This window comes from Buceros rhinoceros, unplaced genomic scaffold (genome assembly GCF_000710305.1).
Source record: "Buceros rhinoceros silvestris isolate BGI_N320 unplaced genomic scaffold, ASM71030v1 scaffold15637, whole genome shotgun sequence".
Taxonomy (NCBI): domain Eukaryota; kingdom Metazoa; phylum Chordata; class Aves; order Bucerotiformes; family Bucerotidae; genus Buceros; species Buceros rhinoceros.
The window spans coordinates 15,738-31,628 of record NW_010420743.1 but is presented as its reverse complement, the minus strand read 5'-3'; the positions used below and the strand labels follow the sequence as shown (position 1 = coordinate 31,628).

The 15,891-nt window shown below is 41.5% G+C and overlaps 1 protein-coding gene across 1 annotated transcript in view; it reads right to left on the bottom strand.

Moving 5' to 3' along the window:
* Window positions 1-4,450: 4,450 nt before the first annotated feature.
* The window catches only part of TMEM57 (transmembrane protein 57), an 18,565-nt gene continuing 7,124 nt past the window's right edge, over window positions 4,451-15,891 (bottom strand). The window contains exons 6-10 of the mRNA XM_010139419.1: window positions 9,324-9,482; window positions 8,953-9,135; window positions 8,150-8,270; window positions 6,672-6,846; window positions 4,451-5,616 (exon numbers count right to left, since the gene is read on the bottom strand). Of these exons, the coding sequence (XP_010137721.1) occupies window positions 5,414-5,616; window positions 6,672-6,846; window positions 8,150-8,270; window positions 8,953-9,135; window positions 9,324-9,482 (841 nt within the window). The 3' untranslated portion in view covers window positions 4,451-5,413. The remainder of the gene's footprint in view (window positions 5,617-6,671; window positions 6,847-8,149; window positions 8,271-8,952; window positions 9,136-9,323; window positions 9,483-15,891) is intronic.

Genomic DNA, 15,891 nt, shown 5'->3' with positions numbered 1-15,891 from the left:
CAGCAGGGAAGCACCATCAGCATGGACAGAAGACAGCTGAAATACCATATATGCTGTTTCCTGTATTTGCATCAAACCTCAACCAAGGATCTGTATGGCTTCGGGGGTCTGTTTACAAAGCAACGGATTTTTTTCCAGCATCCTGGGCCCTCTCGTGGCAGTTCTGCAGAGGACACAAAGTATTTTTCCTTTCAGAGAGTTTTGGCTTTCAGAAAACTCCACCACATGATCTCTCGAGGCTCTCCACTCTGCAAGTATTTTCACTGGAAATGGCTATGAACCACTCTGTTTAGTTTGAGATTCAAATTTAATTGGGATTTAGGGGTATTTGGATTTCTTTTTTTATTCAAACTAATCAGCAATAACAGACTACTACTTATCTTTATTTTCCCCACCAAAGCAGTTCAGTATTTTAAAACTGAGGTCTCTAAGGATGGCACATGAGCCGGTTTCTTTACAGGTGGGGGGCCCTGCTGCCCACCAAGGAACCCCGGGGGCTTGGCAGGCAGACACACATCCCCACGGTAAGGGATGCACCCTACACTATCGCTTCTGTTTGCTTTGGATACATGGCATTAAGAGCAGATGAAGCGTAAATCTTCTAACGATAAAACTTCCTGGCAATTATTCTATGCGGCAGTTAATTCATCAAGAGGTCCAAGGAAAAAAACAAACAACCCTAAGCCTATTTAAAAGAAAGAAATTACAGATAAAGAGATGGTTTTCAGTGACAATACACCTGAAGAGGTTACGAAAGAGAGAGAGACTGCCTAAAGAGATCGTCAGGAGGTTTAGTCGACGTTAATGAAAGTTAGGATACAGCAGCAAAGGCAGGAGGGAACCGATCAGATTAAGTGAGCAATTACCGAGATAAAGATTGTCAAATGCTGGTTATTTCAATCTTGTAAGAATCCTTCGGTTTTAGCACCCTCTTAAATTGTCTTTAAAATGCTTGTCATGCATTTTGCATAAGGAACATTTCAATCAGCCTTGGAACGGAATGGCTTGAAAGCAAAGGATAAGAAAATTCACCTGAAGCTCCCCTCGGTTTATGATCAGGGTATTACGGCCGGGTTTGTCAGAAGGAGATTGTTAAGCTACTGCCGTGGGGCAGAGCAAGAAAAAGCTGCATTTCCCCACAAAACCTGTACTAGTCCTGGAGCATTTCCAGGAATGTAAAGAGCAGGTGACACTTCCGCTGACTGCCACTGCTATTTTATGATAATCAAACCATTATTGTTCGTACCAGCTACATTTTGATGGGAAATAATTTCTTGTTAATTATGTAGGACACATAGTGTAGAGATTTTCATTGTACACAGTAAAACCCAGTAATGTCTGAACCTGATGACATGCTCTGGAACAGCATAATCACCCCTCAGAGATGACGGTGAATGTGCCACTCGCATCTGAACCTGCCAGAAACCGATACCTGCCCTTTCTGCTGCCCATTCTCCTTCATTAGAAATGCTTTAATCAAATACTGTGTGTTATTTCAGCACATCACAGAGGCTGATTCAATTAAGATACCGTGGCATCTCAGATCTCATTTTTTATAATCTATTATGTATTAACACGCTGAAGGTCTATTTTGACCTTGACTTCCAAACTGCAGTACAAGTGTCCAGCAGCAGGGACACATCCCCACTGCACACTGACTCTGCTGAGCTCACGACTGCAACTTGGGAGTTGAAAAGAAAAACGAACCCCAACCAACATTGCCAACAACTTACTGCTGTGGATGACGGAGCTGCTGCCCGGAGGGTGCTCAGTGCCGGCAGCACACAAACCCATCTGGACACAGGCAGATCAGACCTTGGGCCAGGCTCAGTCCATCTCAGGTGCTGATCACGGGAACAGTCTTATGCTCAGATCAGGCGCTATTGGTAAAGGAAGAGGGTTAAACGTCGTAATAGTGTTTCTATGAAATGCTATGGGAAGGAGCCTGATTTTCATTTTGAAGTGCAGAAAATCCATCTGTTGCATAGAAATATCATCAGTAACAACCTATCCAGAGCAGCCAGCTCCCGGGCACAGCATCAGGATGTGCCAAAAGGCACGTTTCTCTTGGTCTAAGAAACCAAATTGGAACCAGTTATTCCACTGTGCAATTCCAGTGTGCTTAAGGCAACGCTGGGATCAGCAAACAACTTCCAAATCTGACTGAACAATTAGGAAAGAATAACAAACCACAAGTCTGTTCTGCTCAAACGCCTCAGAGGAACCAGCTACTGCAAGGGAGGTGGAAGCTCACCTGCTTTCCTGCTCTGAAACTGGTATCTCCAGCTCCATTTCCTGCTGGCCACATGGAACGTTTTGGTCAAAGCAGCAATTTTTTCCTTTCTGGAAGTTACCTGATGCAGCAAGAGTGAGTTCAACACAGGCATTTAAGCCCTCCTTTCCAATCACCATGAAATATTTTAAGAAAGGGGAGCCAGTTCGTCTTAGCACAGTTACAGAATAGATTCTATGAATAAAGAAGCTTTTCGTTAAATATTGAAAATAAAATTACATATTGCTTTCCGCTCTACTTAAAATTTTAGTGAGGATAAAACCCTGAGGTGCTCAAGACCATTACACAGAAGTCTTTCCATTACCTTTTCCTCCTAGAGTTATGCTGGCTGGAAAAAGTTCTGGATACTTCAGTTTTTCTTTGGCAGATCTCTCTAGAGTACTTATCCTGCAGTAAAGTTTCAAAATTGACTGTAGAAAAAACAAAACATCCTAGGTGACCCCTCTGCAGTCTAACATTCTTCAATTCCCCATATATTCATCTCGCAAGTACAATTTATGATGAGTCATTAAGATATTTTCCATTTCAGACATTTAAATATTTAAAGGTCTATATATATTTGAGCGCTTGAATCATCTCCCTCCGCTCACCCTGCACAGCAGGCTGGTCTCTGCAAATACTTCTGCCTTTCCTGAAGGAATACTTGCACTTGGACTGAGGAGGGGACTAGAGACCATATCTTCTGCTGCACTGCAACATCACGGTTAAAATTGCAAACTTACCTATAAGGTATTTTGATTCAGAAATGATCGATACGTACATCAGACGGGTGGTGGTTTGAGAAGAAGAAAAAAGAATGTCTCCTCATCGAACTGGGGGGTCCTGGCAGCGCTTGCAGCAAAATCACAGAACAGATGAGGTTGGAATTTCTTGGTACGGGCAAAATTTTACCTGGAGGCCTGACACAGCCAGAGAACAGCCATGTCAGGACCAGCTACAGCAGGAGCCAAAGCAAAGCTGCCCAAGGCACCTCATTCACCCTGAACGCATCTGCAGGACTCCCAGCAAAATAACATCGACAACAGGAACTGGGGCTGCTGAAAGAGTTGGGCAGATCCTCTGAAAAGCAGGGACAAGGCATTCTTCCCTTTTGTCTAGACAAGACCAAGGCTTCAACCTCTGAATCGTCCACCTCGGCTTTGCTTCTGCAGTAAGGAGAAAGGCTGGCAAGGACCAAAGGCTAAACTACAGGCGTGATTCTGCAATGCTCCACAAATTCACCTTTTTTTTCTTTTTCTTTTGAGAGCCCACAGACAGGGTAACTTGCTAAGTTTATACATCGAATACAAAACCCATCTGTTGTTCCTTCTGCTTCACAGAAGCAAAGCCTGTTCCAAAAGGGAAAACTTACCTGGAATAGCAGTGCGCTCTTTAAACAAAATGGATTCTTTATACCAGACTAAATCGGGCTAGTTAAAAAGGCAAAAAAAAAAGTTTTTTTTTTTATCTGCAAGAAAATGTTTATTCTTTGTAAACCCCACAGAAAAAAAGAACGCAGCCAAGACCAAGTATTGAACGAAAATTGCGCCAAAGTAGGCAGCAAAATGGGGGAACCTCAACACAAAAAGTCAGTGACAATATTTCATGTTTTGCACAAAGATGAAAAACCTCTGACATTTCTGAGTAACACTTTTATGGTGACAATTACACAAGATGATTCAAAAATGCAAATGACAGCAACATGCACACCTGGCTAAAGCTAGAAGTTTTATCCCAAAAGAATATCTGTGATTAAAACGATGAAACTTTAATACTTCTATTGACTTGCGTGTCCTACTTCATTTTTTTTTAATGAGGAATACATGCCAATTAACAGGAAACTTTTTAAAAAAAAATTTAAGAACTTTGTCCTTCCAGAGCCCACTGCATGTTTGCAAAATCAGAAGGTTAGGTTTGTAATTCTGCTAATTTCCAGTACAATTTTGCTTCCCTCCCTCCAATCCCCACCCTCAAAAAATCTGAAACACTTCAGAAGTCGCCAGTGCAAACACTTCCTCTCAACGTATAATATATATTTTAACGTCAACCTTTGTGCAATTTGTGAGTTTCCTTTAAAACTCCTTAAAAACTCCTTGGCACAACAGCTGAAAAATATTCAACTCCATTTAAACTGTCAAACACAGGGTGATATAAAGTGTAAATCACAGCTGAATAAAATAAAAAAACCCAGAACTGCAGCTTTTATTAGCCAGCTTTACAGTCTCTTGTATACAGTACATTGCACAGCTCCGCCTTCACAACAGCTTCCTGTGGTAATATTGCGCCTTCCACGAGCAGAATCAAGGCAAGTTACAGAACACTGCTGAGTTTATACCAAAATAAACAGGAGATGTAACCTTGGTTTATAATGAACATCCAAATTACCATGTACAATTTGCAGTAGACTCTGTATTGAGCTTGATATATAAGCTAGATGACAGTGAAGGGGGAAAAAAATAGTTTAAACCATCAAGTTTCCTCTTGAAATGTCTTTTCCCAAGGCACTGTGAACAAGACTGTTAGCAATTCTCAATGACTAAAAACACCAATGGGAATATAAATAATTCACACAACAACCACCGTCACATCAGCATCTATTCTCTTAATTCTTCCCCTTAAACAACGCCCCTGAAATTTGTTTGGTCCTTTGAGGGGTGATCAAATTATCTTCTGCAACATCACATCTTTGTATTTAATACATCTATAAATCAAAGCTTTGTTAGATTATTTAACCCTTTCACTGTAAAAACGAAAGGTTTTTCCCTCACTATTTCTGAATGAATTTGCAAATTTGACTTATTAAAAAAAAAAAGAAAGGGTTCAAAATCAAGCAAAGCCCCATATTTTTCAAGAGGAAACCATGCAAGAGTACAATAAAAAGGCAAAATTGGCTACTTGAAAACCAAGAATTGTTTTTAATGCATTGGCCAAGGAAAATAAATTGCAAAGTTCTGTGAGGTTTTCTAAAAATTTACAAGAAAAACTGATGGGCAGTTCTAGTCAATCCAGATATTCTTTTATCCTGTTTTAAATGACAACGAATACAGTCTCACACAATACAATTTCATCTTGACTGCAAGAGACACTCCTGTGTGATGCCTTCAGCATGACAAAATTACTGGGCAAAAAGAAAATTGGCATTCATTTCTTCAAGGGCTGATAAACGGAGGCATTGGGGTCAAGTCCAGAAGGGCTGGTCTCCACAAATTTGGAAGAGTAATGTGGGGAAACAGGACTCAGAGTGCTGGTGGCTGCAGTGTATGTTATGCTGGGCATTACTGCCATAACTTCTGCAATCTTCTGTTTTAGGTCTTTGATTTCCTGATCTTTTTGAATGATTTGCCCTGAAAACAGCAAATAACATCACTTAGAACCAGCAGCATGTTCTCACCCTCCAGCATCCTCAACAAGAGCTCCTGAAGCGAAACACCCAGGAGACGCTCAGCGCTCTAACGGGACATCAGCATAGGCACATCTTGTGGAATCCCCGGTTCATGTTGATGACATAAATAATTCCTTCTAGTTACCAGCTAACCAACTAGAGAGAGCACCTGTGGGAGGTTTTACACTCTCTGGAATCATAGCTACGCTGTATCTAAAGATTAATTCCATGTCCCAACCTTTTTCCTGCGCTCTTCTGTTCACATTTGCAAGCACCTCACTGGAGCACAAGTGCATGCTTAGTAAATGTGGTGTTTATTTCCCAAACTGGCCTATTCGCACCATTTTTCTAACCCCCCTTTGTGCACGCTCCCAACATCACTACAGCAATTTATGAAACTAAAAAGAAACACCAATGAAATGAAACAAACAGAAAAAAATCTCACTCTAATCAAATTTTTCCGCAAGGAAATAAAGCAGCTACCAAATGTAGAGGTGACTGGATTTTGCTGCCTGGTTTGCAGAGCTGATTGAAGGCTGGGCAGGGCTTTACGCTGCCTTCAAGCTCCCTCTGGTGGCTGCAACCCACAGCCGACGCGACACCGGCTCCATGCTCATGTCACCGTCACAGGTTTTTTACCCCCCCATATTTAGGTTGTATTTAATTCAGGAGTATCAAAATATTATTAGGATTCGAGAACAGGGGTGTAATAGATCACAACTATTATTTTATCTTCTAGCTCTTCAAAAGCAGCTCTCCAGCTTTAAGGTAATGGTTTGTAAAAACGTAGAAAATCCCCGTAAATTAACTTAAACACCCATCCTGACGTTTATTGTCTTTACTTCAATAGTTCAGCTGATCAGCTCAGGCTCACACTCAGAGCTGTAAACTACATAAAACCCCGCTGAAAGCTGAAGTGCTGAGTGGGGGCCGTAGCCCACCCCTAAATAAAAGGGGGCTGTTTTTTCTGTTCTGCTTTCCTGAGTCCAGGCAGTCCTACTGCCTACCCCACATTACCTTGGGCAATCTCAAGCTGCCGTTTTGCATCTCCTAAGGCAGAGAACAGATCCAGCTTGATCCTGGTCTCTGCGCTCAGGCTGTTCTCTAAGTGCTGTGTTTTATCCTGCATGGCTGACAGTGCTGACATTAACACCTCCGTATCCTTCTCGTTTTCCTTGTACTTCCGCAGCTCCTGTAGGAGTAATTAGACAAATGTTATTCTCATCGACTTTACACATGAGATACACCGAGAAATCTTTCTCTTCCCCACAGCACACCACTGGGCCTGGTATTAATACTGTAAAATTAAAATGATGGCTAATTAAGGATACTGTAATGTTACCACCAGTAATTATACATGACCATCACACAGGTGATTAAAGCCGTATCGTACAACGCATAACGACAGCGCGGTGAGCAAGTCCCATTTACTGTGCTGCTGTTCCACCCTCCATCATCTGTACCAAGACCCCCGCCCAGGCACCCCCCTCAGCACCTCCACGTGTCCCCAAAGCAGCCGCACGCTGCGCTCAGCTGAGCTGTGGAACAGGAAAACATCCCACCAGCGAAATGGCTGGGGGAGTGGGGACTGATCTCTCTCTTGCTGGACAGTTTGAAGTGACACTCGATAAGCATTTTAAGCTATTTCAATCGACTGATGAGCAGGATTTCTTTACCTCCCATTACTTCCCACTTTGAAGAAACAATAATACAGAGGGGAAATATTAATGCCTGTAACAAAAAACTTCCCTGAGAGTTTGAAGGTGCTGATCAAATTAAAATATTTTATTACAGATGGTTGTAATTATTGGAAAGCCATGCTCATATTCCCCATAGATAAACCACACGTGTTTTCAAGGGTTTGGTAAACCCAGGAACAACCAGGCTGCGTGTGGTACTTGGAAATGAATTCACAATACCAGCAGGTGCATTCTGAAGGGTGTCTAAAAAACCACAAGACGCTAAAAACACATTTTGATGCAAACTGTCAGCTGACGGTCCAAGTACATCTTTAGGAACAGACATTTAAAGGTCAGCTTCACCACACATGTTTGAGCTCTTACACCCTAACACGCCAGACAGTGTGTCTCTACAAGTCTCCCACAGTGCTGCCAACAGGCAAGCACCTTCAAAAAATCAAAAGTACGTCTGGCCAGTGATTAAAGTACATTGAGAAAGCGATCTTATTTGTTAGCAGTGAGACTGGCAACAAGCTCCTCACAAATTAGACAAAACATGCTGTTGAGGGGATTATATTCTCAGTCTGCCCAGACTGTTGGATTCAGGGAAAAAACCCAAACTGAAACAACTGAATGGTGTGGAGCCGAGACTATGACCCCTTCTTATACCCACGATCTTTCAAAGCCTGATGCCAGACAGACATCTGGAGAACATCACTCTTGAAGGTGTTGATTGCCTCTTATGTAGATCCAACAGTTTCAGAGGGCTGAAAGACTCACTGGGGTGCTGCTCTGAGCCCAGTGCTTTCTCATTACCTGAACTTTCATTTCTAGTTCTCGTATCTGATCTTCTTTCAGCTTTATGTCAATTGTTAGCTTCTTGCACTCTGTCTCCAGCTCTCGGATACGATTTCGTAAAGTTTCGGTACATTCTCCTCTACAGAAAAAAAGCATTACAAGAGAAGATGAAATAAGGATGAGTCTGTCATGTTACATGTCATGTTACTCCATGTAATGCCTCACGTATTAGGAAATTTGGAATATTTATGAAATATGAAGAAGAGAAAAGCAGAAATAATTCTTTTCAGACATTTGGATGGAGCACTGCAGAATAAAGCCATTCACACTTGTGCCGTGCCTTTGTTTTGAAAAGCTTCCCACCTGCAGAGCTCTGTTCCCACCTACATAGCTCTGTTCCTACCCAAACATCCCTGTGCTGGGCACTGCTAGCAATCGGCTGGAGCACTAAACTTTCAGGATGTGAGATCAAAACTGTATTTTGGCCGCTGCCGTTGCATGAACCCTTCATTCACAGTCCCCACACAAAAGGGGTGAACGTTCCTTTTTATAAAGCAAACTGATCCATGCATCATTTCTCTTAGAGCAATCAAGGCCCAGCAGATAATTTAGAGCTTATTCATCCTTTCTATCCTGTAAATTTAATGTAACTGAACTGAAGATCTCCCAGGCCTCCCACCACCTTAACACTAACAAATCTCTTCACACAAATAAAGCCTTATTTATGTACTGAAGAGTGAAAAATGCCTCCCCAGATCCCCCCAAAACATATTTCAGTAATTTTCTGGAGCTGAGCTTGCTTCTGGGGTAGAACAATGTACCTTGTAGCAGCAGCAAATGCGACAGCACGTGCAGCAGTTGCTTCTTCCAACTTCTTTCTTTTCTTTTCTTCCATTAATTGTTTTTCTACAAAGGCTCGTGCCTCCTGCTCTGCCTTCAGTTTCTTCTCCAACTGGCTGATCATTTGTTTGTCTTTTTGTTTCATTTGTACAGCATTGTGCAATCTGGAAGATAACAGGTATGGCATTTAACGGAGGATTTTACTCGCTAAAAGTAAATTGCTGTCAATGGTCCCAAATGAGTCTTGCTGGACTTGCAGACAAGCACCTCCAATTTTGTAGAGTCTTAACATAACACTTGCCCTTTACCAGACACCAGCAACTAATTTTCAGAGCTGTGTAGAAACACGTACTTGTTCTGAAGCAGTTCATTTTCTTGTCGGAGCTGCCCGATTTCCGACCGAATTCCCCGCTCTGTGTTAGTCAGAGAACTGATCTGACTACGTAGCTCCTGTTCGATCTGCCTGCTCGCTTGCAGGTCAGCCTTTAACTTTTTAATATCTTGTTCCAACCTAAGAACGACAATTTAAAGAGACAATTTCAACTTTATTTCCCAGTTAGTCAAAGGTTCAAGCATGTTAAATAAAAACAAGCAGAATAAACATCACCCCATCTGCCAACTCCCCAAACTCTTGATTCTTAAAAGCATAAACTCTCAGAAATTATGTCTATCCTTGCTAAATGATAATAATGTTTTCTAGAACTACACACACATAGCTCTATGGATAGCTGTACACACACTTCATAACCTCCCACCAAAATTTTGTTTTCCTCCAAGCACTGCAGAGTGGTAGAACAAATCCCATGCAATTGTTTCTCCTCTTCAAGCAGAAGCGAAGATTCTGGGTAAGTCAGAGAAGTTGTGAACTGGGACAGCTGCACATACCAACAAATTCCACTTTTCTCAACAAATTAAGAGTTTCGTTTGTTAGTTACAGCTCAGCTATGGAACATACTGCTGAATTCTCACCTCCTCAGTTTTTTTTTTTTTCCTTGAAGCACATGACATGCAAGTTGAATAAAGAGAAAGTGTTAAGTCACCCACAGTTCAAGAGTCAGTAAATTTAGTTTTAATTGCTCCTGAACAGGGACCATCTGCTATACGCTTAATCGTAGCTTTCAAAAGTTCTTGAAGTCTCATGCAAGCTTATTAATTAAAATATTTTAAGCCAAAACTAGTTAAATAAAACACAAAAGCACAAGGCACCCAGATCAGCTTAAGTTTTCCGACACATTTTCAAAGTGAAGTTATTGATTCTTAGAATAAAAACACATCACAGGTGAATAACGGACCATTTTCTATGAGTTCTGTGTTACACACTGAGTTAAAGAAAATATTCCTCCTGGTCATTCACACACAATCTTCATTTGCTCTGTCAGTTACTGATTTTTAAGTTTTTAAATGTTCCTAAAGAAGATAAAACATCTTTATTTCCTGAAGTTCCATACAGAATTGGTAATAGTTGAATACTAAGACTCAGGGAAGAGAGTCACAAAAGCCAAAATGAACTGTCCTCCTTGACCAGTGCAGAAGAACCGTTACAGCTTTTTGTCTTCACAGCGAAAACATTGAGCTCTTTGGGGCTGCACTGCAGGAAAACCTCAGCCTCAAACGCTAGTGAGAGATGGAACGATATGAGGCATAAGAACATCCTGTATGAACGAATCAAGAGGTTAAACGTGGAATCATCAAAATTAGGAAAATTCATAAAAATACATCTGCGTTAGGCTAAAACTGCACCGAAGAGGTCAGCTGGGTAAATTAACAGCGAGAAACAGCCCGTAAAGGCACGTGGTCTGTAATATTCATAACTCAAACGCTCAGATCCCACATTAAGCCGTCTCTCCAGTTCCACTTGAACTGCCCTACACCTAAGCTGAATTCCTTTTAATACAGTGTACACTGTGGTCAAAGGTACCTTAAAAAGAAAGAAACCCAACCTAGACTCAGTAGGCAAATAGTAATAGTACAAAGCAAACAGACTTTTCATATTGAAGACCGCAAATCATCTCAGCACCTTGTACTCTGCTGCAGAAGGAGAAGAATTTGCAAACCTAACCCAAAATTCATTCAACTGTGTAACCGTAGCACACGAACCAACAATGGAAAACCCATCAGCAGATGTTATTAGGTACATATTTTCACTGTGTTCAGTATGTTAAGTGATAGAGCTGGACAGTCACTGGGTGATGACATAATTGCTCCACTTAATCTTCCTGTAAGCAGCAGCTATGTGTTTCAGAAAGAGAAAACTTAATTAAAGCAAGTAAGATGCTGTAGGAAGCATTAACAGGCTTGTATGCCAACAGCTGATTGGTTTTAACATAGATTTTCATAAATAGGTGAAAAAACGGTTGGTAGGACAATGAAAAGGAATGCATATAAATCACACACACTTTAGCTTGACAAGTATCCATAAATAATTTCAACATACAAGTGATAACTGTGAAAATAAAGAACTGTAAATATCCTTTTTTCCTATAACTAAGACTATGTCAAACTTACTCAAAGAAGATACACCAGCTTTATTTGGGGCATGTAGTATTCCAGGAAAAGCAGCACTGATCAGGTAAAGCCCAAATAAATCAAGAGGTGCTGGCACAGGAGAAGCTGAATTTGTATTTTTGGCAACAGAGTACAGACATTAGCTGGAACTCCAAAGCCATCTGGTTCCTGCACTCCCACCGGTTGCAGCCAGGGCTCACGGGGCTGGCCCATGCTGTGCTGTACCGAAAGATGAACCCCGCCTGATCTGCCGAGTGCACACAAAAGGCAGCAGAAAGGATGCCTGCCTTCCAAACCGGGGAACGTAAGGGGCCACAAGCCACAGCCTTCCTTGTCACTCGGCTTAGGTAAAAGTATCCAGCCAGAACTGTGGACACAGAGTCTGCCAGAACTGGGATCAGGAAGTGTCGCACACTCGCGATACACCACTCAGATCCTGCCTGAACACGGAGCCAAAGCCTCAGGGATGTCCTTTCCACCTTAACTTTTCAAGTGTGCTCCAAGCATCAAATATTCATACTTGGAAAGACCACAGGGACCTTGGGTCACTGACAGGAAAATGAGACCGAGCTGCCATTCAGAAAAGAATTAATATAGAAAATTAACCTCTTTTAGTCAATGGCAGGCAAAACCATCTATCGATGGACTTGTTTAGAAATGTTTTAAAGGAAGATTTTTACTAGATTTACATTACAAAAGCTATAGCTTTAAATACCAGAGCAGACGTATTCTGCAATTTACAGAGCAAACAACTGCTCCTTGATACCTAACATGAGTTAGGAAGCTAATAATCCATCATAACCAAGGGCCAGGTGTTTTCTATATGGTTGGTCTCCCAGACCTGCCACAATTAGCTAGAGATGACACCTCATTTAAAAAAAAAAATAAATAAAAGACAGCACAAAGTTGGCTTCCCCTCAAACCCACAGGTACCCCGTGCACTCTCTGGTGTGTAACAGTGTTCTTACCCATCTTACAAAGCCCAGTCATTTTCAGCCTACGAATTTCCTCCTGTAAAACCGCAAGTAAAGCTCTTCTTCGAAGGAGATAGACAGAGAGGTCATCTGTCATTTTCAGAGAAATACAAGGAGATTAAAGCCACCCTTTCTGTTGCCCCTTTCTCAAATGAAAGCACATCATCAAGGTAAACCAATACAATGTCATAAAAGAAAGCCTTGCTGCTACAGGCACAGAGCAGAGTGTGGAGCTTTCCCTCCTCCTCTCCACAACAGCCTGCATGACTGTTACAATGATAAATGACCCAATAAGACAGCTCTTTTTTTTATTATTATTATTCTTTCTACCATTTCATTTTCTGCTTAAGTTGCTTATTTCCAGGCTTATTGGAAACGGTACTTACAAAGCAGGGTGAAGAACACTGGAGTTCTAGAACATACTTTTCTCTATTGCTGCACAAACTACAAGTCATTTTGACACACGACTACCTTTAAAATGATGGTTTACTTACAGATTATCACTTTGTGCTGTTTACACAACCAAGGCCGATTTCTTCCAGTTTGTCATGACTATAAATGCAGATTTACCCACTTTCTTTCCTCAGCACTACCACGTATCATTCCTGATCTCACTGATGAATTAATCAGCAATCACTTCCACAACTGGGTATTTTTCAAAATGCTTCAGGGAAGATTGATGGATCCACTTAAAAACAACTCAGTCCAGCTTAATCCTAAATATTGATAACTGGTGAATAACACATTCGTGCTGCTCAGTTTGCTTGGTTAATGCAATTCCATAATCACCTGCTGATTGCACACAAATTAAACACAGCTTATATGAAAATTAAAAGTTTTAAAAGACCCAGAAGGCACTTGGATGCTTTTCTAAGAGCCCCATTTTATTCCTTTGTTCTGTTTCTGGCCCAATCTGTTGGCATAACCATCCACTGCAGTGAACCTGCTTCTTTGAAGCAGCCAGTGTGATCCAGCAGCATTGATGTTCTCCTGCTGTAACTAATATGCTGCTACGAGCAGTTCCTCAGAGCATTTTCCATTACCAGGAAGACAGTAATCCACAGAGAGGAAGCCGAGATACTTATTTTTTTGCTACACAGAATCGATCTACGTAGCTGGCATTTTGAAAGGTTATTCTGATTTTGAGCAGTCCAGGCACGCTGTTGACAATGGCTGGAAAACGGTCTGTCGGAAGGATGGTCCTCCCATTTTTAATTTACATTCCCAATTCTTTCGCTTTTCTCTTCTATACTTTTCTTCACATCCATGATACTGCATGAAACACTGACCATCTCCCCCGCTGCAGCTGACAGCAGAAAGCCTTCTGGTGTACCAGTGCCATTTCAGGCAGGCGGGATAGGGAAGAAGCAGCAATTATTTTTAGGACATTGATGGTGCCACTGAAGATGTACAATAATTAGCATCAAATGGACAGTAATTTACATTAAAACCTTCAAGTCTCTCTCCGCAGGTAACAACAAATTTTAGGAAAGCAAAATAAGATGCGGTAGACCAGCCCTTGCCTCACAAGTATTTTTTAGTCCAATTGGCAGAATATGTCATCATTATCTCAGAGTAATTAGTACATAAGACAGCTTGTTTCAACACCTCACATGCCAAAGGCAAGACCTCTATGGTCTTGTCAAGCTGCGCTGCCAGGTTTATATGTGTGTTTTGGGGGGTTTTTTAAAGGGTGCAGAGAGCTCAAGGCAGGATTACTGTGCAATATTCAGCACACATACACAAATCTGCAGCAATTACAGCTTGGACTTGTTCCATACATCGAGCCCCTAAAACATGATCAAAACCTGCTGCCCCTTGGAAGTGACAGTGAAACAGTAACAAGAAGTGAACTTGCTCTGTATCTACAGTTGAACAAGATGAAGGGGAAACCATGTTCATCCCTTCACCGGATACCGAACGCATCCCTCCGCTCGCCCAGCTACCATAGTGCAGGGAAATAAGTGGCTCAGGTCATACATCCAGTTATTAAGTGCTCGACAAACAGACATACTCATTTCAAGTGCTGGAACAAAAAAACCCCATAAGACAGAGATTACTTTCAAGGCTGATCAGGGACAGAGCCTCTTGAATTGCTCTGCTCGAGCTCTCCAGATGACAATAACATGCCATGATACCCATTGAAATACCTAGAGACACGGAGCAGTAACTTCCTCTCCAGCACGCTAAACACACAGGCACTAACCGTTTACCAGACAGAACAAAAATTAAAACTTGCCGTTTCAAGAACGAGTAATATTGCATTACAAAACAGAAACTTAATTAGCAGCACCCTTTCAGATATAAACTTCACATCAAGCATTTAAGAGAAAAAGTTAACAAGCGTGTAAGCCTGTAAGCCTGTCTTGTTCTCAAAAACAAGGTTTTTTTCCCCCCAGTCTTTACTGTCTCCAATAACCCCCGTTAATCCCGAGTCCCCAGCAGCCATAAGCATACTTTACATTTAATACTGGTTAGTCAGCTTGGGGAAATCATTTGTGAACACAGAAGAAAAGCAGCTTGGTTTTGACATCCTGCTGGGAGTCTGCTGGACAAGAAGTTAAAAAAAGCATCTTTATTTGGAAGCTGAGCAAATCTAATCTGAAAGTCAGACACAAACGCAGGACTTCATGCAGCCCTTTTCTGGGTACAGCATTAATGGTAAAAATTTAACAACAGGAATGAGTAACACCACTGGAAGTGGAAAAGATGATGAACAAATGCTTTACACTCCAGGGACAGGATAACTGACAAGTTAAAAAAAAATAAACATGAATTTTTAAATTTAAGTGCATTCCATCCCATCCAATTTGTCAGGTAAGTTTATGCTTCTGTTGGCGTAGGAGTTACACACTCCATCAGAATAGAAACAAGATTATTTCAGTCATGTGTGTTTGTAAGGAACTGTGAGCAGCAGCACAGAGGACGCTGGTGTTTGAAGTGCTCCTGGCTTGCCTGCACGAGGAAATCGGCGTACGACAAGCAGTGACACGGACATGCAGCACAACAGCCACATCACACACACGTGTCACCCAGAAACACTTGACAAAAGACTGAAGTAGCCTAATTCACTTGCAGGGCAGAGTAAGGCTACAGTGCACAATTAGTCTGGATATTTAATTGGCAGAGATACACCACTGCCTCTTCCCTGCAAGTACTTGTTCTGGTAACGTACGACACCACCATCTGTCTCTGCAAGTACTTAACTACACTTCAGAAATACATCTTCATTTAAACTTCAGATAAGCATATGTAAAGACGTGCCTTCTTCAATCCTTCCAGACTACAAGGCAGCCAAATTAAATCCCTGTGACTGGCCTTAAACCAATAAGGCAGCAGGTAGAGAGCAAGAATCTGAACTTACCACTTCACAGAGTCATGTAGTAGCTGATATTTTGCATCTACATTTGTGATTTGAAAGCCAAACATTTCAAGGGAAAG